Source organism: Bison bison, unplaced genomic scaffold (genome assembly GCF_000754665.1).
Source record: "Bison bison bison isolate TAMUID 2011002044 unplaced genomic scaffold, Bison_UMD1.0 scf7180017856337, whole genome shotgun sequence".
Taxonomy (NCBI): Eukaryota; Metazoa; Chordata; class Mammalia; order Artiodactyla; family Bovidae; genus Bison; species Bison bison.
In genome coordinates, this window is record NW_011486910.1 from 629,628 (window position 1) to 652,389 (window position 22,762).

General features: G+C 36.9%; 1 protein-coding gene and 1 non-coding gene across 2 annotated transcripts in view; both read left to right on the forward strand.

Moving 5' to 3' along the window:
* The window catches only part of HOOK1 (hook microtubule-tethering protein 1), a 71,914-nt gene extending 49,973 nt beyond the window's left edge, over positions 1-21,941 (forward strand). The window contains exons 13-22 of the mRNA XM_010859256.1: positions 3,031-3,118; positions 3,203-3,263; positions 5,146-5,286; positions 7,556-7,649; positions 9,463-9,497; positions 10,122-10,204; positions 10,817-10,917; positions 14,119-14,220; positions 16,321-16,389; positions 18,422-21,941. Of these exons, the coding sequence (XP_010857558.1) occupies positions 3,031-3,118; positions 3,203-3,263; positions 5,146-5,286; positions 7,556-7,649; positions 9,463-9,497; positions 10,122-10,204; positions 10,817-10,917; positions 14,119-14,220; positions 16,321-16,389; positions 18,422-18,592 (945 nt within the window). The 3' untranslated portion in view covers positions 18,593-21,941. The remainder of the gene's footprint in view (positions 1-3,030; positions 3,119-3,202; positions 3,264-5,145; positions 5,287-7,555; positions 7,650-9,462; positions 9,498-10,121; positions 10,205-10,816; positions 10,918-14,118; positions 14,221-16,320; positions 16,390-18,421) is intronic.
* Positions 21,942-22,659: 718 nt separating this feature from the next.
* On the forward strand, positions 22,660-22,731 carry TRNAC-GCA. Its single transcript has one exon. It is a non-coding gene; the product is annotated as a tRNA-Cys (tRNA).
* The last annotated feature ends 31 nt before the right edge of the window (positions 22,732-22,762 follow it).

Genomic DNA, 22,762 nt, shown 5'->3' on the forward strand with positions numbered 1-22,762 from the left:
CTGGATCATGGAAAAAGCAAGAGAGTTCCAGAAAAGCATCTATTTCTGCTTTATTGACTATGCCAAAGCCTTTGACTGTGTGGATCACAATAAACTGTGGAAAATTCTGAGAGATGGGAATACCAGACCACCTGATCTGCCTCTTGAGAAATTTGTATGCAGGTCAGGAAGCAACAGTTAGAACTGGACATGAAACAACAGACTGGTTCCAAATAGGAAAAGGAGTACGTCAAGGCTGTATATTATCACCCTGTGTATTTAACTTATATGCAGAGTACATCATGAGAAACGCTGGACTGGGAGAATCACAAGCTGGAATCAAGATTGCCGGGAGAAATATCAATCACCTCAGATATGCAGATGACACCACCCTTATGGCAGAAAGTGAAGAGGAACTCAAAAGCCTCTTGATGAAAGTGAAAGTGGAGAGTGAAAAAGTTGGCTTAAAGCTCAACATTCAGAAAATGAAGATCATGGCATCTGGTCCCATCACTTCATGGGAAATCGATGGGGAAACAGTGGAAACAGTGTCAGACTTTATTTTTCTGGGCTCCAAAATCACTGCAGATGGTGATTGCAGCCATGAAATTAAAAGACGCTTACTCCTTGGAAGGAAAGTTATGACCAACCTAGATAGCATATTCAAAAGCAGAGACATTACTTTGCCAACAAAGGTTCATCTAGTCAAGGCTATGGTTTTTCCTGTGGTCATGTATGGATATGAGAGTTGGACTGTGAAGAAGGCTGAGCACCGAAGAATTGATGCATTTGAACTGTGGTGTTGGAGAAGACTCTTGAGAGTCCTTTGGACTGCAAGGAGATCCAACCAGTCCATTCTGAAGGAGATCAGCCCTGGGATTTCTTTGGAAGGAATGATGCTGAAGCTGAAACTCCAGTACTTTGGCCACCTCATGCGAAGAGTTGACTCATTGCAAAAGACTCTGATGCTGGGAGGGATTGGGGGCAAGAGGAGAAGGGGACGACAGAGGATGAGATGGCTGGATGGCATCACTGACTCAATGGATGTGAGTCTCAGTGAACTCTGGGAGTTGGTGATGGACAGGGAGGCCTGGCGTGCTGCGATTCATGGGGTCGCAAAGAGTTGGACACGACTGAGCGACTTATCTGATCTGATCTGATCTGATCTGGATGGACCTAATAGGGTTTTGTTTATTGATTTGAAGTATAGCAGCATTTAAAATACGATTTTATGTTACTTTTCAGGTTCTGGAAAACTCATTTAAACCTGAGCCTTTTTCTCAGAGTGTAGTAATTTGTCATTTGACTGTCAGCTGTAAAATAAAACGAGTTGAGTTCAGTGGCTCGGTCTTGTACAACTTTTTGCAACCCCATGTGGAGAAGGCAGTGGCACCCCACTCCAGTACTCCTGCCTGGAAAATCCCATGGACGGAGGAGCCTGGTAGGCTGCAGTCCATGGAGTCGATAAGAGTTGGACACAACTGAGCGACTTCACTTTCACTTTTCACTTTCATGCCTTGGAGAAGGAAATGGCAACCTACTCCAGTGTTCTTGCCCGGAGAACCCCTGGGACGGGTGGGCTGCCGTCTCTGGGGTCCCACAGAGTCAGATACGACTGAAGCGACTTAGCAACAGCAGCACTGGAGCACACCAGGCTTCCCTGTCTATCACCCACTTCTGGAGCTTGCTCAAACTTATGTCCATTGAGTCGGTGATGCCATCCAACTGTTTCATCCTCTGTTGTCCCCTTCTCCTCCTGCCTTCAATATTTCCCAGGAACAGGGTCTTTTCCAGTGAGTTAGTTCTTCACATCAGGTGGCCATAGTATGAGCTTCAGCTTCATGATCAGTCATTCCAATGAATATTCCAGCCTGATTTCCTTTAGGATGGACTGGTTGGATCTTCTTCCAGTTCAAGGGACTCTCAAGCACTTTCTCCCACACTACAATTCAAAAGCATCAATACTTCGGCGCTCAGCCTTCTTTATGGTCCAACTGTCACAACTATACATGACTACTGGAAAAACCATAGCTTTGACTATATGGACCTTTGTCCATAAAATAATGTCTCTTTTTTAATATGCTGTCTAGGTTTGTCATAACTTTCTTCCAAGGAGCAAGTGTCTTTTACTTTCGTGGCTGCAGTCACCATCTGCAGTGATTTTGGAGCCTGAGAAAATAGTCTGTCTCTGTTTCCATTATTTCCCCATCTATTTGCATGAAGTGATGGGACTGGATGCCAGAATCTTCTCTTTTTGAATGTTGAGTTTTAAGCCAGCTTTTTCACTCTCCTCTTTCACCTTCACGAAGAGGCTCTTTAGTTCCTCTTTGCTTTCTGCCACAAGGGTGGTGTCATCGGCATATCTGAGGTTATTGATATTTCTCCCGGCAATCTTGATTCCAGCTTGTGCTTCATCCAGTTTAGTAAAATAAAATAACTAATGACATGAAGTCCTAGCATACTATCCCTGGTAGATAGTGGGTTTTCACAGATTCATACTTCCAATATGCTGTTTACAGTAATAGAAGGAAATAACAAGTCTCTCACATCTCTTACACACTGGACTGTATTCTAGCTTTAGACAAACTTTTTCTTATTCACTACTCAGAACACCTTGTAGGGGCTTTTGAATCAGTATCTCAATTTTGATGATAAAGATCTAAAGCCAAAGAGTCAGTAGCTTGCCTTAAATAATACAACTGGAAATAGTAAAACTGAATTCAAGCCACACTCTGTTTGCCTCCAGAGTCCATATCCTGTTATTACTCTAAAGTTAAATTTTTGTACTCTGTTGTATAATACATTCATTTGGTTCAAAGATAAGCTATCTAGTGGGAAAATCACAAGCTTTGTGTTGTATAAAGTCTTGTTATTTATGTGATTTACACAAGAGAAAATTACCCCTTAGCACTAAAACTAAAACGTTGTCTTTTTTAATTAAGTAGGTAGCAATTATCAGATTAACATATTAAGGTAAATTATCTTAAGTATAAAGTACATTGCTTTTGGGCAGAATTAAATATTTTGCTTATATAAATAATTCTTTTTTAGAGACTAATAGAACAGCGTGACACTCTGAAAGAAACAAATGAAGAGCTTCGATGTTCACAAGTACAACAGGATCACCTAAACCAAGCAGGTGGATTTTGTTGCATTTAGAAAAGGTTTTTTAATGTTAGATACTGGGATGTTAATCTGTTTTTTCGTTGCTGATATTGTTTAGATGCGTCCGCTACAAAAAGTTATGAGAATCTTGCTGCTGAGATTATGCCAGTGGAATATAGGTAAATTTGTTTTTATCAGTTGACAACCCATACTTAATATTAGAAATGTGAATTCTTTTCATAATTTTCTAAGCCTTTATTTTTTATTTTATGAGTCATAGAGCTTGAAAATACTTTGTCTCATCTGCTTATACTTTCTAAATCATATTGTTATTGCTACTATAGCAGTTTAAAAATTTACCAGAAATAAAATTTCACTTACTAGCTGAATAACATATTCTGGTTTTTTGTAATATGACCTTTATTGTGTAGAACTTATTTTTCTATCCTTAAACTCTTTGGTATCACTTTAAAATGACAGTTATTTAATGGACAGGAATTTCCTTTCTTAAACTCTGGAAAACCTTTTTAATACATAGTTTTCAAATTCCCAGCAGTGAAACAAAGTAGGAGATGATCTGTCAATTGCAGGACGAGTAAGCCAGAGTTAAAATACACATTTTAAAGGTTCCTCTTGACCCAACTTTTATTTTGGTATTTTATTGCTGTGTTTACTTCTAGGTATTTGACTTACCTGGTATTTTTACGGTCTTCTTTTCCTTTTTGTGGCAACAGTTTTACTTATTAATTACTTCACATCCTACTCTTTATTTATTACTGAGATATAATTCATGCATTTACAAATGTGCAGCCTGGTACTTTTTAGTAGTCACAAGTTGTACAACCATCATCGCTATCTAATTCTAGAACATTTTCATCCTCCCCAAAAGATACCCATTCCTGCCTCCCCTCCAGTGCCAGCTCCAGGTAGCCAGTAATCTACTCTTTATCTCTGTGGATTTGCTTATTACAGACATTTCATATTTGTGGAATCATACCATATGTGGCCTTTTGTGGTTGAATTCTTTCATTTTGCATAGTTTTTATAAGTTGTTGATTTTCAGTTTGTTCAGTTTTTTTGCTGTTAAGATAAAGCTCCTTACAAGCTGGGCTGGAAACTAACTTGCACTTTTAGTTAGTAATATCCAGTGGTATTAATCAGGAGAAGGCAATGGCACCCTGGAAAATGGCATCCTGGAAAATCCCATGGATGGAGGAGCCTGGTAGGCTGCAGTCCATGGGGTTGCTAAGAGTCAGATACCACTGAGCGACTTCACTTTCACTTTCATGCATTGGAGAAGGAAATGGCAACCCACTCCAGTGTTCTTGCCTGGAGAATCCCAGGGATGGGGGAGCCTGGTGGGCTGCTGTCTATGGGGTCGCACAGAGTCAGACATGACTGAAGTGACTTAGCAGCAGCAGCAGTGATATTAATCACTTAAAAATAGTCCTATGAGCCTATATTTTTAAAGTTATCATGCTGGCATTCAGAACAGAAATTGAGATTAATTGAAATTAGTTGTTTTTGGGTAATGGGATTTAGGAGGGCAGCAGGTAGTAGAGCATTATTTTTAATTTAACACCATTCCTATCATTTGCATTTTTAAAAAATATATATGTATATATACCTTTAATAAAATATTTTCTAGAAACAGAATTCTAAAGACAGTCATTAGCATAAAAGGATATTTAAAAATTTTAGGCAGACTGTAATTTCTTAAATCTATTGCTTTTTCTTCATATGTTTTTTAAGGATGTGCTGTATATTACTTTAATGTGAATTGTTTCTCAATTATCAAAAAAAATTCATATTATCTCTTGGAGAGTTGCATAATAAACATTTATTGATCTATAATCTTGTACCTTTAAAAATTTACTATTTGTTTTTTGAGACATAGTGTTAGAGTGTACATTTTTTTTAAAAGAAAAGCTTTTAGAAACTTTAGTAACATTTCAAAATGACAGCTGTTGAGTAGATAGAAATTTTCTTTTTCAAAAGTTAAAGAATTTTTTAAACTCATATTTAAAAAATTTAAAAAGAAATTTTGATTTTTAACATCAGGGAGGTGTTCATTCGACTGCAACATGAAAATAAGATGCTTCGATTACAGCAGGAAGGCACTGAGAACGAGCGTATTGAGGAGCTGCAGGAGCAGCTGGAGCAGAAGCACCGCAAGATGAATGAGCTGGAAACCGAGCAGAGGTGACTGATGCACTCCTTCCTAGTCGATGATCATAGCCATTTAATTACCTGGCCACAGAATTGTGACTCACAAAGGCGGAAGATGTCATTGTAGTTCAAATCATTAGGATTTGTGCAAGTTTCAGTTTCTGTTTTTTTCATCTCTCACTATCCATTATTTTTAGCAGACTTTGTTAAGCAGATTGCTTATTCTTGAATTTCATTCATATGTCTTCACAAATGACAGAAAATTTAACAAATGAATAAATGGCAATAAATGGTTTTCAACTGGAGTCCGGTGCACAGATGGTACACAGATTGTGGAATCAAATTTGAATGCCACCTTTACTTAACTGGGCATTTACTTAAACTCACACTTAGTATCCCAGATATAAATTGGAGATGGCACCTATTTGCAGGTTGTAATGAAGATTACAGGTAATGTGTTTAAAACAGATGGTGTACTTATTTGATACCAGTGAGGTGCTTAAAATTTATAAATATTTTAAAAAAATTATGTTCAGGTGGCGCTTGGGCTTTCCTGGTGGCTCATTGGTAAAGAACCCACCTGCCAATGTGGGAGATGCGGATTTGAACCTTGGGTTGGGAAGATCTCTTGGAGAAGGAATGGCTACCCACTCCAGTATTCTTGACTGGGAAATCTCATGAACAGAGGAGCCTGGCAGGGCCACATTTCATGGGGTCGCAAAGAGTCAGACACGACATAGTGACTATACTACAACACCAACATGTGGTGCTTACTAGTGAGCTTCTAAGCTCTTTTTTATATTAACTCATGAAATTCTTATAATAACTCTATGAAGTAGTAAGTGTGATAATCTCATTTTATGAACAGGAAACCGAGGGTGCAAGGACGTTAAGAAACTTGCCCAAATCACACAGCTAGTGAGTTCTGGACCTGCCTTTGAGCCTTCTGTCAGTCAGGCTTCAGTCTGTGCTGTTACCACTGTTGCTGTCCTGCCTCTTACAAATAGCATACTGGCAATAAAAGTATTTGGGTTTGTTGGACATACCTGTATTGGATCTGAGAGATCACTAGGAATTTTAGACACTTGAACCTTGTCTGTCAACCTGTATGTGTACTCTTATATCAACCGTAGTTAAAAGAATAATAGCATTTTAGCTTCTTGAAGAGACTGTTGAAAGTGAAAGTCGCTCAGTCATGTCCAACTCTTTGTGACCCCACGTGCTATACAGTCCATGGAATTCTCCAGGCCAGAATACTGGAGTGGGTAGCCTTTCCCTACTCCAGGGCATCTTTCCAACTCAGGGGTCGAACCCAGGTCTCCTGCATTGCAGGCAGATTCTTTACCAGCTGAGCCATAAGGGAAATATTGCTAATTTATATAATTCAGTATCAGCATTGGAGATGCTGAGTTTGAGCTTTTAATACAGGAAGGTAAACATGTGAATAGGTAATGATTATGTAATATATATAACAGTGGAAATATGTAGTATTATAGTGGGCAGGGGATGTTTTGTCATATACATATATATGAAGAGAAAGATACTAATTGTCTTGCTGGTAACTTCAGTAGAGGTAATGATTAAGCAAGGTTTTAAAGAATGAGATTTTGCCAAGTTAAAAAGCTACACTTGTTGCTAGTGCCAGGCTCTTTAACGTCATGAAGAAATGGTTGAAAAAATGGTGGCCTTCCTTTTCTTGCAATACCGTAGGAAATCTGAAACAAGAAACAGAAACCTAGTTTCCATTCATTAAAAATACAACTGAAGGAAAACTGAGCTAGTTTTCTAATTTTTATTCCAGTGAGTTCACTGCAGAAATGTTATGCTTTTTAAACTAACTCATTAAGGTACTTTAAACTTTTAAATGTGGGCATATATACTTTTAGGATAAAAATATCTTTTTTAAAAGAATATTTCCTTGAAAGTAGTTTACTGTACCATATATTATATCTAGCCACAGGTAGTTTTTCAGCTTTGGTTGTTGCTATTAAATGCACACTCTGTGAGTTAAATTGCATAATGCACCTGGCTTCCCTGGAGGCTCAGCAAATAAAGAATCCGCTGGCAATGTAGGAGAAGTGGGATTGATCCCTGGGTGGGGAAGATCACCTGGCAGGGAGTATGGCAACCCTCTCTAGTTTTCTTGCCTGGAGAATTCCAATGGACAGAGGAGCCTGGCAGACTATAGTCCATAGGGTCACAAAGAGTTGGACACAATTGAAGCAATTTAGCACACATGCACGAATCCTTAAGTACTTTGACTTTCAGTACAAATAAACACATGTAACCCATCTTATAATAGGCTGAGCAAAGAGCGAATCCGAGAGTTGCAGCAGCAGATTGAGGACCTCCAGAAGTCTTTACAAGAACAAGGCTCCAAGTCTGAAGGTGAAAGTGTAAGTAACTTAAAAATTATGATACTTCTGTTGTGGATGGACTCTCTGTAATTGGTCCTGATGCCCAAATTAATCTTATATTTGAAAATGCTACCCTTATCATTGGGGGGTGCCCTTAAATACCGTATATATCTGCATAACAGATGCAGTGACTTTGCCAATTTGAAGCCTATAAATCAGTAATATGGGTTGGAAAGTGATTTGTATCTGCTGTTCTTCAATAGCTACCCCTTAGATTCATGTAATTCCTGATTACATGCATGCTACACTTGAACCTTCACAGTAGTGCTGGAATCCCAACAGGACTAGCCTGAGAAAAACCCTAATAAGAGTAATTAGCAGTCAGAATTGAGGAAAAGAGAGAGTGAGAAAGCGATTTCTACCAAAAGAGCACTCAGGAAATAGTAGATCACACCAGCCTCCAAAGGACAGAAATCTTAAAGCAGTCTTGAAGTACATTGCCCCTTAATTCTTCCCTCCTTTCCTACAGACTCATGGCCTTGCCATTTCTCATGGTTTTTATGGTCAATAATTGTGAGAGTATAGAGATAAGAGAACCTAAAAGAGATCATACAGTGTAACTGAGTAGACATAGCAATGTTTCCCTAGTTTGATTTCTGTGCAGAGAAAAAAAGGAGTAATAATTGAGGGAGAATGTATTTAACTAAAACAACAACAACAAAAAGGAAGGGTGTGTTAGATAGATTTTGATTGGATAGAATGTTAGCTGACATACCTGTATTGATGGGGGAGAAAACTATGGAGTGAGAGTAAATAAGATGAAAAGGAAGATTGAAAGGGTTGTTTCCTTTCTGTCTTTTATATGCTTTATATGATTTTCTCTTTCTTCCCTGGGGGCTTGGAAAATAGAAATCGTCTCATGCATGGCGGCATCTCATATGTGCATATATACGGTATTGTACCTCTCTAATACAAATTTTGTTAAGCCACAGTAGAGAATATTTTTAAAATGGGATCATTTTGGGGTAGTACATTTTGGATCGCAGTGTTTTAAAGATTTTAAATTTATCACTATAAAAAATTTATTGGAGAGCTTTCCTGGTGGTCCAGTGGCTGAGACGCCACATTTCCACTGCAAAGGGCATAGGTTCAGTTCCTGGTCAAGAAATTAAGACCCTGTGTGCTGTGTGGTTCGGCCAAAAACAAACAAACAAAAATAATTGGTATCAAAAATACATTTCAGATTATATATTTCAAACTTTTCAATCTGTTTGGTAGATGATTCAGAACTACTATTGCCACTTAAATTCCTATTCTTTTAAACAGAAAATTTTGTGTTTTAAATTTTTTTTTAACAAAATCCAGTTGCTTCATTTTGATGTTATCATTAGAAGTGTTTGCATTTAATGGTAAGGTTTTATTATAGAGATGATATAGTTTTTTAAGTCTGTTCTTCAGTGAAGGTCTAAAATCTTAAATTTTATATTTTAGATGGATAATTCTTTAGATGTTTGAATGTTTGATACTCCTCAGTATATCACATTCAGCTTGCATTTGCTATTTTTCATCAAGTTCAAATTTTACTTTCATTGTATTTAGAAATATGAAGCATTTTTCTTTCTACTCTTGCACTATTCCTAATTTAATTTTCTGTTCTCTTTCCTGTCTTCGTTGAAGTAAAAATATACTTAAAATTTTATGTTTTGAAAGTATGTGATTAGAAATAAAATTTTAAAAACATTTATTATTTTATATAATCCATCTTCAAAAGGAGGTAAAGAGATTTTGATGTCTGAAAAACTTACCTTTGTCACAATAGTTATCTTACAGCAACTTTTTCTAATTTTTATAGTCCAGCAAACTAAAGCAGAAGTTGGAAGCTCATATGTAAGTAAAACGGATACTTCGTTTCAAATGTGAGAGGGGAAGGATTTTACTTTAAAAGGTTATTAATACCCTTTTCTGATTTTGTTTATAAAAAGTAAAAACCCTGATGCAATCGAATGTTCAGCACTGTCACCAAAATGTGAAAAGAAAAACATGGTAAAAGATTCAGCCTGCCTGCTCGTGATCCCAAACTCCTGTATTTTTCAATTGCTAGTGTCGTTTGAAGAATTTACAAAATAGACAACTGTCACAACTAGATTATGTGGAAAGGAAAAGTGAAAGTGTTAGTCTCTCGGTCATGTCCAACTCTTTGTGACCCCATTGTAGCCCGCCAGGCAATGTGGGGTGTTTAACCTGTAAAATATTTATTTTAACTTTCTTAGGAAAGTTAGGGTGGCTGGGGAAAAAAAACTAAAATTTTTGCCATTCACCACGTGTCAGGCAGTTTGCATCCTCACAACCAACCCTTAGAATACTTGCCAGGGATTATTACCATTTCACAGATAAGGAAATTATGAATCAGAAAGTGACTTGTCCATAGTCCACAGATGTTATATGGCAGAAAGCAGTTTTCATTCTTAGGTCTCTCTGGCTCCAAACCTCCATGCTCTTTCCATTACTTAGGGAAAAACTAACAGAGGTCCATGAAGAACTACAGAAGAAACAAGAGCTCATTGAAGACCTCCAGCCAGATGTAAACCAGAACGGTGGGTATTTGTAAAAACCTGAATCAGACTGTATCTAAAGACTTGCCTTTTTAGTTGAAGGATGCTAGAACTGTGTATATAAGTCTTTGGGCAATGCAAAGATAAATACGTTGCAAATAAAAATCATTGATAATTTTCAATGATTTAAGTAATTAATAAATGATTATATCTTAAAGCAAAAAGTAAATCTATAAAATGAACCAGATGATATATAGGAGTATCAAACATTGTAAAACATAATAGAATTAGCAATTTGGAAGTGTAAATAAAATTTGTAATCAGATTAAAATGAGCTTCAAATATGTAGAAAGAACATTTTACTTTGTGATGGTTGTGCTTAAATTATAAGCTGTGTTTGCTCATTGAAATACCTGCTAGAAAGGAGAAAAATAGGTTGGGAATGCAGATTATTGATATTTTTTAGAAAAAATAATACAAAATAAACAGGGATGTCTTGGGTATAGTTCAAAAGTTTTAGAGAATTCACTATAAAGAAGGAATAAAAGGTTTCTCTCTTAAGTTCTCTTTATCAGTCTTTAGAAAATACATGTACTCTTTTTATGTGGGGAGGGAGTATTTCAAATTGGTCATGTCTCTTTTTTTCAACAATAGTACAAAAGATCAATGAGCTTGAAGCTGCTCTTCAGAAGAAAGATGAAGATATGAAAGCAATGGAGGAAAGATACAAAATGTACTTAGAGAAAGCAAGAAATGTGAGTGGCTTGTCTTCCAGCATTTTAGTCTTTGTGACTCGGGTTCTAACGGGGTCCATACCCCCCTTCATGGATCTACGTCACGTTGCTTTGCTCCTTACCACCCTGCCTTGTCAGTCAGGTCCCTATTTGCAAGGCAGACATATTAGCAGTATTTTAAGGCTCTGCATAAAATTCTCTTCTTTTATTCAGTAAATAGAAACAGGTACAATAACTGCACATGACTTCATAGGGACAGTTTAAATGTTGCAGTAACCTCACTGGAGAAAATGACTACTGTAAGTAACGTAATCTTTAGCTCTTACAATTAACATTTGCCTTTATGAAAACTGAGCTTTGAAAACATGTTTAACTTGTTTTAGCATTGTCTATAATAGACAACTAAAGACTGGTCTACTGTCCACCAGATTATTCTTTCCCTTATTTCATACTTTTTCTTAAATATTTGTAAGTACTGTTTTCATAAAATCTTTTACTTCCGTGAATATATTTTCTTCATTAACTGTAAGTATTTTCAAAGAATGTTATTGTACCTGCAGCAACAGGTAAACCCCATGACCTCAAGCTTAACAAGGTAGGAGTTTACCTCTTGGTCAGTGTGGGAGGGGCTCTACTCTGCGCAATCATGCAGAGTCCCAAGCTGACGGAGGCTCAGCCTTCTTCACTATGGAGTTCTCAGATTCACTTGACATTGTCCAGCTGTGGATTGGGGAAGACAGCCAAGATTGCATGGGAGATACTCAGTGGATCAGGTGTAAAGCACTTCCCTCTCATTTCATTGGGCAGAATTCAGGCATGTGGCTGCTCCCAGCTTCTAGGGAGGCAGGCTTGTGAAACATCCAGGCAGACTGCCACAGTTCAGTGTCTCAGTTCAAAACAAAAGTGTAAATGCTTTCAGTGAAAATATATTGTGAGGTTCCCAGAGACGACTGCTCATAACCTTTTGGTATATTTTCTTAAGAGTGCATTTTTTTCAATGCCTGTTATCTCTGTGATTGTTTACCATAATACAAACACACGCTTGGTTTGTATAATCATATCACATATGATTTGTGATCATATGATTTGTATTTTGAAACTTAATGTTCTCATGTTATATAGATATAATTTAATATTTAATGTTATGCTAAGTACTGGGAATGCAGCGGCAAAGAAGACACTTTGTATATGAAGCAGACTACAAAATAAAAGACTCGCTAGGTAATATTCTTTTAGTTGAGTGGATATATCATAGTTTACCTAGTCGACGTCCTATTGTTGGAAAAATTTTGTTTCCATGTCTTTTTTTTTTTTTGCTCCTAAAAATAAGGCTATAGGCAGCATATTTATATAGAAAGTTTTTCGCCTTATTTTGGTTTATTGTCTTAATCTCATTCCTAGGTTTATCTATCAAATAAAATTATTAGGTCAAAGTATAAGAACATTGTTAAGATGCTTGAAATGATATTCCAAAAGTATTATAACTACCTAGATGAAGCAGTGACAATGAATCCCGTCTTCTTGCCGTCATCAAATATTGTCATTTAAAAAACAGCTGCTTTTTTGGTAAATATGATTTTGTTTTTTACCCTTATGCTACTTCAGGGCAGAGGTTAAAGTAGTACCATGTGTATATAATTGGAGAAGGCAGTGGCACCCCACTCCAGTACTCTTGCCTGGAAAATCCCATGGACGGAGGAGCCTGGAAGGCTGCAGTCCATGGGGTCGCTGAGGGTCGGACACGACTGAGCGACTTCACTTTCACTTTTCATTTTCATGCATTGGAGGAGGAAACGGCAACCCACTCCAGTGTTCTTGCCTGGAGAATCCCAGGGACGGGGGAGCCTGGTGGGCTGCCGTCTCTGGGGTCGCACAGAGTCGGACACGACTGAAGCGACTTAGCAGCAGTAGCAGCAGCATGTGTATATAATAGAAAACTCAGAAAATATAAAAAAGTCACAACCATACTTTCAGCACTTAGAGGCAACAAACTATTAATGTGTTCTTTGTAATTAAACTGTGATTTAAACACTAATATGTCTGCTTTTATAATGTGTACTTCTATGGGAGTGTCCCCTGACTCTGGTGAACTGTTGTAGTCCCATCTGCTGTAATGCCTGCCGCATTTAGTGCTCAGTAAATTGTTTTGAATGAACCACAGTAATTTTCAGGGATTATTACCTTCTAGTCTTTTTTTCCTTAACTTCTGTAAACATAGATGAAATTTTCTGAATTCATTAAATTTTCAGTTCAGTCACTTAGTCGTGTCCAATTCTTTGCAACCCCATGGACTGCAGCACACCAGGCTTCACTGTCCCTCACCAACTCCTGGAGCTTGCTCAAACTCATGTCCATCAAGTCAGTGATGCCATCCAACCATCTCATCCTCTGTTGTCCCCCCCTCCTGCCTTCAGTCTTTCCCAGCATCAGGGTCTTTTCCAGTGAGTCAGTTCTTTGCATCGGTGGCCAAATTATTGGAGTTTCAGTAAATTTTAAATCCTTTAAAATAGCTTTGTAATTAGATCAAACAAATGACCTTATTATTGGAAACTTGTTTTTGCTTGTAATTTACACCTGATATTTCTGAGTTGATTTTCCACCATAGTAGGAAAACACCTAGTAAACTAGGTGACTACCTAGTTTAGTCCACTCTGAGCAACATCTGATCAAACTTTGTTTTTACTCAACTTGTAGTAATTTACATAGCTATAATTGAGTACTCTAGAATTTACACACAAAATCATCAATACCTATTATATTGATCTTATGTATTGAATTACATTTAATTAGATAATGGTGATAAAAAAGATTATTGCTAAGAAATTTTTGTTACTCTTAACCGTGTATATTCAGCAGATTGTATAATTATTGAATTCATTTTAATTAAACTTTAAAAAATTTTTTAATTTATCTGATATAAGTCAGATAAATGTTTAAAAGGGTTATTTCAAGGCTTCAGTGCTCAAAGCTTTATAAAGCTAAGTAACTATTCCTGAGTACTGTGTCTTGAAGAAAGGAAATTTGATTTGGGGATGTGTATCTTCATATTTTTAATATTGAATTTCTTTAGAATGTTATTTTTATTATTCTGCAGTTAACTCTTGGATCACTTTCTGGATAATGTTCCACTTTATTTACACTGATTTTATGGACTGTGTTCATATTTCAGTACTTGACAAAGTAAACATAAGAGATTTGTTTTGTTTTCTTTCCTTTAAACAGGTAATAAAAACTTTAGATCCCAAATTAAATCCAGCATCAGCTGAAATAATGCTACTTAGAAAGCAGTTGGCAGAGAAAGAGAGAAGAATTGAGATTCTGGAGGTAAAATTTCCATATGCATTTATCCCCTCTTAATTCTGTATAATCCTAATAATTAACTGCTGTTAGCATTTTCCATTAATGATCAAGTTTCACAAGAACTTAGAAGAGTAGCACATTTTAGCACTCAGTATGGTTATTACAGAGCATCTCACTAGCCCACAAGATGGGCCTTTCCAAGCGTGTGTACCCTGCCGCATTGTATGTCTGTCTGTCTGTAACAGCCAGTCATATAGCTAGTCCTTCTTTCTAGTAGAGTTCTGCTATCATGCTCCTTTTAAAATCAAAGGATGGATGAGAGTTCATTTTTTTTTTTTAAAAAGAAACAAAGCTCATCTGGCACCCTACTCTAGTACTCTTGCCTGGAAAATACCATGGATGGAGGAGGCTGGTAGGCTGCAGTCCATGGGGTCGCGAAGAGTCGGACACGACTGAGTGACTTCACTTTCACTTTTCACTTTCATGCATTGGAGAAGGAAATGGCAACCCACTCCAGTGTTCTTGCCTGGAGAATCCCAGGGACGGGGGAGTCTGGTGGGCTGCCGGTCACACAGAGTTGGACACGACTGAAGTGACTTAGCAGCAGCAGCAGCAGTACTCAGTTAACCAGATTCTTCTTCCCTTTTCTTCTCCCTGTAAGTCAACTAGGAAGGTTATGTTTTAGGGAAGTGTATTCATTTATCATTTTCTTTACATTATTTCTGAGCCATTAGATAGAGTGTGGTAAAAATATTTAAAGACTTGAAGACTTTAATATCCAGCATGTACACCAGCGTTATGGTGGCACTTGCTATAAATGCTTGTCCAGGCCATGTCAGGCATTGTAAAAAGCACTGGATAGAGGCATTTCTCGGGAGAAATACTATTCATTCTTCAGGATCCAGTTTGAATATCTCCTCTTCTATAAAGCTCTCCGTATATATCTTAGGCACAGTTAGTGATCTCTCCATAGTGACTCCATGTACTTTGAACTCATGAATTCATTCCATGATAGCATCTTTCTTTATGACATGTGTTAGAGTGTCTTGAGGACAGGGGCTGTATCTTATATCTCTGTACCCGCAGCATTCAGTATCACATCAATCAGAGGCCAAGGTTACAGCTTTAGTGTTAATGTATGTTAAAGTTATCACCTTCCTCTCTAGTCGTCAGTCTGTTCATCCGTAAAATAATGGGATGATTGAACTGAATGATTGCTGAACTCTAAGTTGCTCTGATTATTCACTTCCCAGTGAAAGCCATGAGCTGAGTACACTAATGTCGTTGCCTGACATGCAGCTCCCTAACAGCTGTGATGATAAAACCATGCCTCTAATACAGGGCTCTGAGGAAATCTTCAGTTAAGACCCTGCATATGGACTTTTAATTTATGGATGCATATCTGTATATACACTGCAGAAGTAAAGAGCAGAAAGCTAGTGTTTATAGCAGAGGTTATTCTGCCTGCATTCTCCTTGGGCAGTCCTCCTGGAGTGCCTGTGATCCAGAAGAGCATCTTACCTCCTTTGTTTCCTGTACACTTTTTATTTCATGAGCATCTGTAGGAACATTCAGATGTTTTAGATTATAACATTTTATGTGAGTCAACTATACCGGGTGCTCAACAAAATTACAAAATCCACTGTACTAGAATAGTTAAGAAATGAATGTCAGTCTCTAGGCAAACAGATAGGGCCACAGCCAGTCTAGTATACAGACAGAACAATTGATGCTTAAGCTTTACAGGAAATTTTAAAAGATTTTTCTGGTTATTTTTCACCACATCCCTTTCTCCTTAGTTTTGACTCCTCCACAGGTGCAGCTCTGTTTTGTCACTGAAGCCAGTGGTTACTTTTTTCTCTAGATAGAATCGCTCAGTTTTTGTTGTTATTGTTCAGTATCTGTTCTCCCAGTAAAGTTCCTAGATTTATTAGTCAGTCTTACTCTTTCCTAAAGGTGTTGGGCATATACTCTCCATGATTCAGCTTTACATTTTGTCTGCTGTATGTGCCTCCCAGCACATTCTTCACATTCTCTTGATCATGAGCATAATGAAAAAGTATCCATTTTTAGCAGTTTGGGTTTATTTCTAGGATATTAAATAGTCCTCGTATCTTTTTCCAGAGTGAATGTAAAGTAGCAAAATTCCGTGATTATGAAGAAAAGCTCATTGTTTCTGCCTGGTATAATAAGGTGAGTTGAAATTTAGCCAGTGACTGGATGTCTTGAACCGTGCTCATCAGACATTTTGACCATGACCCATGGAAGGAATCAGTGCAAATCAGAACATGCTCCTGTTTATGCACAGCTGAACAGAGTTAACCTGACTGTGTGTTGCACTCAGGTATTTTGTTGTATGATCTTTTATTTAAAAAAAAAAAAAATGATCATAATCCAAATTTACTTTATACTTTATTTTAATGTCCTTAGTTGATTCTGACTTTTTCAAAACCACTAAATTGATTTCATTACTCACTAACCTTTAAATTAATGTACGTGAAGCATTCGTGCAATTCATAAACATTTTTAAAATTGCCTCATTTGAGCTAAAGCAGTTAATATGTTCTTCATAAAGGGTTTCTGTGGAAATACAAATATCTGTATAATGCAAAATTAAGTGTTACTAGTGCTCAGCATTTAATATCCATAAAGCTGATCTCAGTATGCCCTTTATTGTATTTATTTGTTTTAGTCCAGACACTGCTCTTCAAGAATTATCTGTCTGTCCTAACAAAGAAAGTAGTATAAAATAATTTGAAATGCATTTTATTTTGTTATCCTTAGTGGGATGTTTTCAAGAGTAGCATTTCTTGATGTATATGGTTCTTTTGGGTATTCTAACCAGCTAGCATAGATAATAACACAGCCATTGTCGACCTTAGCTGCTGCTGCTGCTGCTAAGTCGCTTCAGTCGTGTCTGACTCTGTGCGACCCCATAGACGGCAGCCCACCAGGCTCCCCCATCCCTGGGATTCTCCAGGCAAGAACACTGGCGTGGGTTGCCATTTCCTTCTCCATCGACCTTAGCTACTGTGTATTTATTGATAGTGTGGGAGAGTTTCGGACTCTCAACCTGTGAACCCTGTACTTCATCACGTGGAGCTGGCTCTCCTTCCTCAAACATGCCTTCTTCTTTCATGCTATGATACTTTTTGTATTCTTTCCCTCCCTCCTCTGTTTGATAAACTCTGCCTTAATTTAGCAAGACCTTGAAGGAAATTGTGTGAAATGTTCCCAGCACCTTCCCTCATGGGTTATCCATCCTAGTTAAGATCAGAGACGATCTTATTTATTATTTTCCTTGTTGCTCTGTGGCCTCTTGACACATAAATCAGCAAAGATACTAGAGCCAAATAATGCATTATTTAGTCATTTCTCAGCCTGTGTTTTTTGAGCATTTAAATGGCAACCCACTGCAGTATCCTTGCCTGGAAAATCTCATGGACAGAGAAGCCTGGTGGGCTGCAGTCCATGGGGTTGCAGAGAGTCAGGCACGACTGAGTGACTGACACTTACCCTATGTACTAGTTACTAGTGAAGCTGTAACTGAAACGTGGTCTAGTGAGAGAGGGGTAATGACTTTCCTTAGTAAGGAACGCAACAGCCCACAACTACAGTAATTTGTCATGTGCAGATTTACAGCTAGACCATAGTAAATTTGAAGTAGTCTGTTATTCTCAAACTTCAGCATGCGTCAGAAGACTTGTTAAAATACCCTACCGGACTTACCTGCAGAGGTCCTTAGTCAGTCAGTCTGGGTAGAATCCATAAGTATAATTTGCACTTTTAAATTTCCCAGTGGTGCAGGTATTAATCCACGGGCCACACTTCAAGCACCATTGATCTGAGCTATTCTCTTGTGCTGTGTCTGCTCATAGTGGCTGGAATAATGGCCTGACACGAGTGTTTGCCTTGGAACTTTTTTTGTTGTTTTTATACTTAAGCTTAATTCTAGAACATTATTTTAAGCTATTGTTTTTAAAGATTTCAAATGTAATGGATTAAAATAGAGAAACTGGGTTTTATGCCCTGGTTTTCTCCTATCTCAATGGGTATTATCATGTGCAGATTAGCTTCTGAACTCTTATTTTTCTCTATAAGAAGTGAGGAAAACACCAGCTTTAGAGAATTGTTTTGAGGATTAAATGACTTTGTATAGGTGGAAAGCACTTTGCAGACTCTAAATAGTCATTTATTATTTGTTTATTTGTTTACTTTTGTTCAGAGTCTAGCATTCCAGAAATTGGGGATGGAATCTAGACTTGTGAGCAGCAGTGGTGCTTGCAAAGACACGGGGGCCTGTGCTCCTGCCCGGTCTTTCCTAGCACAGCAGCGCCACATCACCAGCACCAGAAGAAGTCTCTCTGTTAAAGTTCCTGCTGCGACAACTGATTAAACCGCAAAAGAACACATAAACAGAAGTGCCCTTAAAATGTTTTGTATCTTTCAACTAACTGCAAGGTTGAAAAGAAGTGTATGTTTCTGGATAGCAGCTTTTTAAAAATCAAAATGTATGCAATTAATCTTGCCAGATTAATATGGAAACAGAATTTAGAAGTAGCTATCTAGGGGAGCACGTGTGAGTAATTGGAAGATATAATAAGGTAAACATCTCAAACATTTGTCTTTGGAGAGTATTATATTATTTCAAATTGACTTAGTATATTTTAATGTTCTCAGTTGTAGCAGTAACTAATTTGCAATGTGTAATCAGTTATATGCAATTTAAAACTACTGTTCTGGTCCATATAAAAATAGTGAACAGGTAGGCACATGGAGAACTATGCAAGAGTTATATTTTTTGATTAAAAATACACAGATATTACCTCTGACCTCTCATTCTGTCATTGAATGGGTATATTTTATCATGTAATGGAAAATAACATTTGGAAGATTTGACTATATTGAAATGACTTCTCCATAGTAGAGTGACTATTTGGAAATGTTGCAGATTTAGACAAGGTCATAGTTCTCATATGTACCTACTATAAACAAAGGCTTCTGTATAGCATGCTTGAAATGTTAAGGGTATGGACTTTTGACTTTAAGAGATGACTTTCTGACGGGAAGCAAGCTGAAAAGTCTACTTTGTGTGAAATGCCCACACTATATTTAATATAATTAATGAAGATTACAATTATTGCTTTAAAGCATAAAATTATTATTGTTTTTAAGCGAAAAATTAAGAGGGCTTCTCGTTAAAAAAAAAAAAAAGATAAGTAGTTTACCTCTTCACTGAAAAGAGAGTGTACAGTGGTAGAGTGAAGGGTCAATTTGGAATAAGTTTTACCTTGTTTACTAATTAAGAAACCTGTCTTGGGCTGAGTTTATGGTATTCAGTTCATTTCTGCCCAAAGCTCTTTTTCTCAAAGGTGTTACTCCATTATTTTTAGTCATTTTTAAGAGTCACACTTTGGAATTTTAATTTGAGTAAAATCTGTGCTGTCCAGTAATGTAACCAAAAGCCACGATGTGGCAAATTGATTAAAACTGAAAATTCAGGTTGTTGGTTTCACTAGCCACATTTCAAGGGCTCAACAGCCACGTGTGGCTAGTGGCTCCAGTACTGGACAGTGCAGATGTAAAATGCAGAAACCTCCAGTGGACAGCGCAGTACTTGATCTTTTTATAAAAACCTGGAAATACTCGATGTTAGAACACAAAGATGAAAAAAAAAAGAAAAATGTTAGGACGATATCAGATATGAAAAGGAATTGAATTGTGATATAACCAGCATCTTACATTCCTTTCAGTTGAATACCTTGTGTTGTGACATTCACAGTTAATTTTTCCAGAGCTGTTCACAGTTACAGTACCGATCAGCACAGGTCTAGAGCAGGGGCCAGCAAACTTTCCATAAAGGGACAGATGGTCGATATTTCAGTAAATGTTTTAGACTTTGTGGGCCATATAATCTATTGCAAATACTCATCTCAGCTGAAAGTATAAAAGCAGCCGCCATACACAATATGTAAATAAAATAGTTGTGGTTGTATTTCAGTAAAACTTCGCAGAAACCAGCAGTAGGCCAGACTTAGTAGGCTTATAGGCCTCTGTTAAAGATTTTATTCTTAGCCTCTTAGCCTTTTTGTTTTTTTGAAAATACGAGTATTGTTCCATTTATAGTATTATTCAGATACTTGGTTTTTAGATTCTATACCAGTAAATGTTTCTAATCATTGAAGATGTAAGAATTTAATACTCTATTTGAGTCTCTGAGATTAGGGAGCATCTGCCAGGATATTTTGTTTTATCAGGGTTACTTCTTTTGACTACCTCTTAGATTTTGGTGTTCTTTACTGGTGGTGCAATTATGTTGTTGGGTTGCATTTTCCTATATTTTTATAGTCTGTGCTTGCCTGTGACTTCTGGTGAAATGAAACTATTTTAGCATGCTAATTAAATTTTCCAAGTATTATAGCATTTTGGTACATTTTGGTCAATGTAAGACATCTGCTCCTTTAGTGTTTACTACTTGCTGTAATTGAGATTTCAGAAGCTCTTCAAGCTCCCTTTTAATGAAATCAGTTCTAAAACATCAATTTCAATAAATTAGAATTTTCACAGTCCAATTGCTTATAATTTTCCAGTTATTATATTCGAAATTTCTAAATAATTCATGCAATTTCTAAATAAGGATGTGAGGCTAGATTCTTTTTTCCTAAATAGAGAGAAAGCAAATTTTGTGATTTATCACTTTTCTAGTTGATAGAATTTAACATGCTCAATATGTATTTATACTTATAAATTACTAACATAATTTAAAGTTCTATATTATTGTGATTATTATATGGAAATTCAGGAACTGATCAGAAGTGAGAGTCTTTTCCACATCTGGTTAATATAGTGAGATTGACACCCTGTGGGTGGTAAAGATAAAGGAATTATTAATCTTAGAGAAAATGCTGAAAATTAAAGATCATTCCCAAAGTGGTTTTACTTTATAATCACTGGGACATTCCATTCCTTATCAAATACATAAATGCTGAATTTCTCTTCCCTTTATCTTTTTAAAATAAAAGTGTGTATACCTATGACACTGATGTTTATCCTCTGCTTAACTTAATGTAACGCAAAATATTTCAAGTTCATTGTATTTTTTCAATGAAGAAGACTGTTGAACTAATGATTTAAGATACATTAAGAATTAATGTCTTATCTAGAAACATTAAACTGAGAATCCCTTGCTAAGATGCCCTCATCTTTAATAACTGGAGTGCTAAGTTGAATGTCAAATAATACTTCTACTTCTATACCTGTTTCTACACCTCTGGCCCTATGGGATGGCTTTTAGGCCACAATATTATCTGTGTTAGGTTCTCTGTATGTGTATTTAATGAATAACATTCCTATGTAAAAATATGTGTATGTGGTTTTATGCATACATTCATATTGTGAATCTGTACATTGCAAAGAAGTAAATTTGTAAAGCACAACCATAAAAAAAAATAGTGTGCAGTTATTAAACTTGATGTATCTTAAATGTAATTTTTAGTTTATAAAAGGTTCTTTCTATTTTCTATGGCAAAGACTTTGACACTTAAAAAATAGAAGTGATACTGGATTTATTTTTGTAAGTATTTAGGATATTATTTTAAATAAATGATTGTCCAATATGATGGTTGTCAGATGTTTTAAGTAAATAAACTTTCTGATTTTGTGTCTGATATGTATTTTTAGTGGGTACAAGTGCACATTTATTTGCTGCTTTAAATAAAAAACTTAAATATTTAGACTGGTAAAGAAAAAATAATTGCATTCATTCTAATTTTGTTTTTCATTTGAATTTTTTTGGTGAATGAGAAGATGTGTAAAAGTGATTTTTGATGTATCATTTATGTCCCCAGTTTGCATTATCATGGACTCTAGAATTTTTTTTTTTTGCAAAATCTGATACTGTCCTTTAATATTCATTTTTCTCTTCTTTCTTTAGTCACAGAACCCCATACTTTAGCTTGTTACATTTACCAAGGGGGAGGCATGGGAAGGAGGTATGGATTAACTACTTGCCAAATTCCTTTGTGGGGCTTTCCAGGTGGGGCAGTGGTAAAGAATCTGCCTGCTAATGCAGGAGTGCAGGTTCGATCCCTGGATTGGGAAGATCTTCTGGAGAAGGAAATGGCAAGCCACTCCAGTCTTCTTGCCTGGGAAATTCTATGGACAGAGGAGCCTGTGGAGGGCTGCAGTCTGTGGGGTCATAAAGAGTCAGATGTGACTCAGCACAGCACAGCAGATTACTTTGTAAAACTGGGTGGGCCATTTAACTACGTTCTGGCCAAAGAGATGTGAATAATAGTGATGGGTGCCTAGTTAAAGAAAGGGCAAGCTTTCCCTAGTTCTCCCCCTTCCACTCCTTATCTAGAATGCCATGTGCCTGAGGGACAGTGCAGATTAAGAACATTTCTGTCATCAAAGAAAATCCTGTTGGACAGCTCTACTCTAGATATCTCTAGATATCTGGCTTCCCTGGTGGCTCAGAGGTTAAAGCGTCTGCCTGCAATGCAGGAGACCCGGGTTCGATCCCTGGGTCGGGAAGATCCTCTGGAGAAGGAAATGGCAACCCACT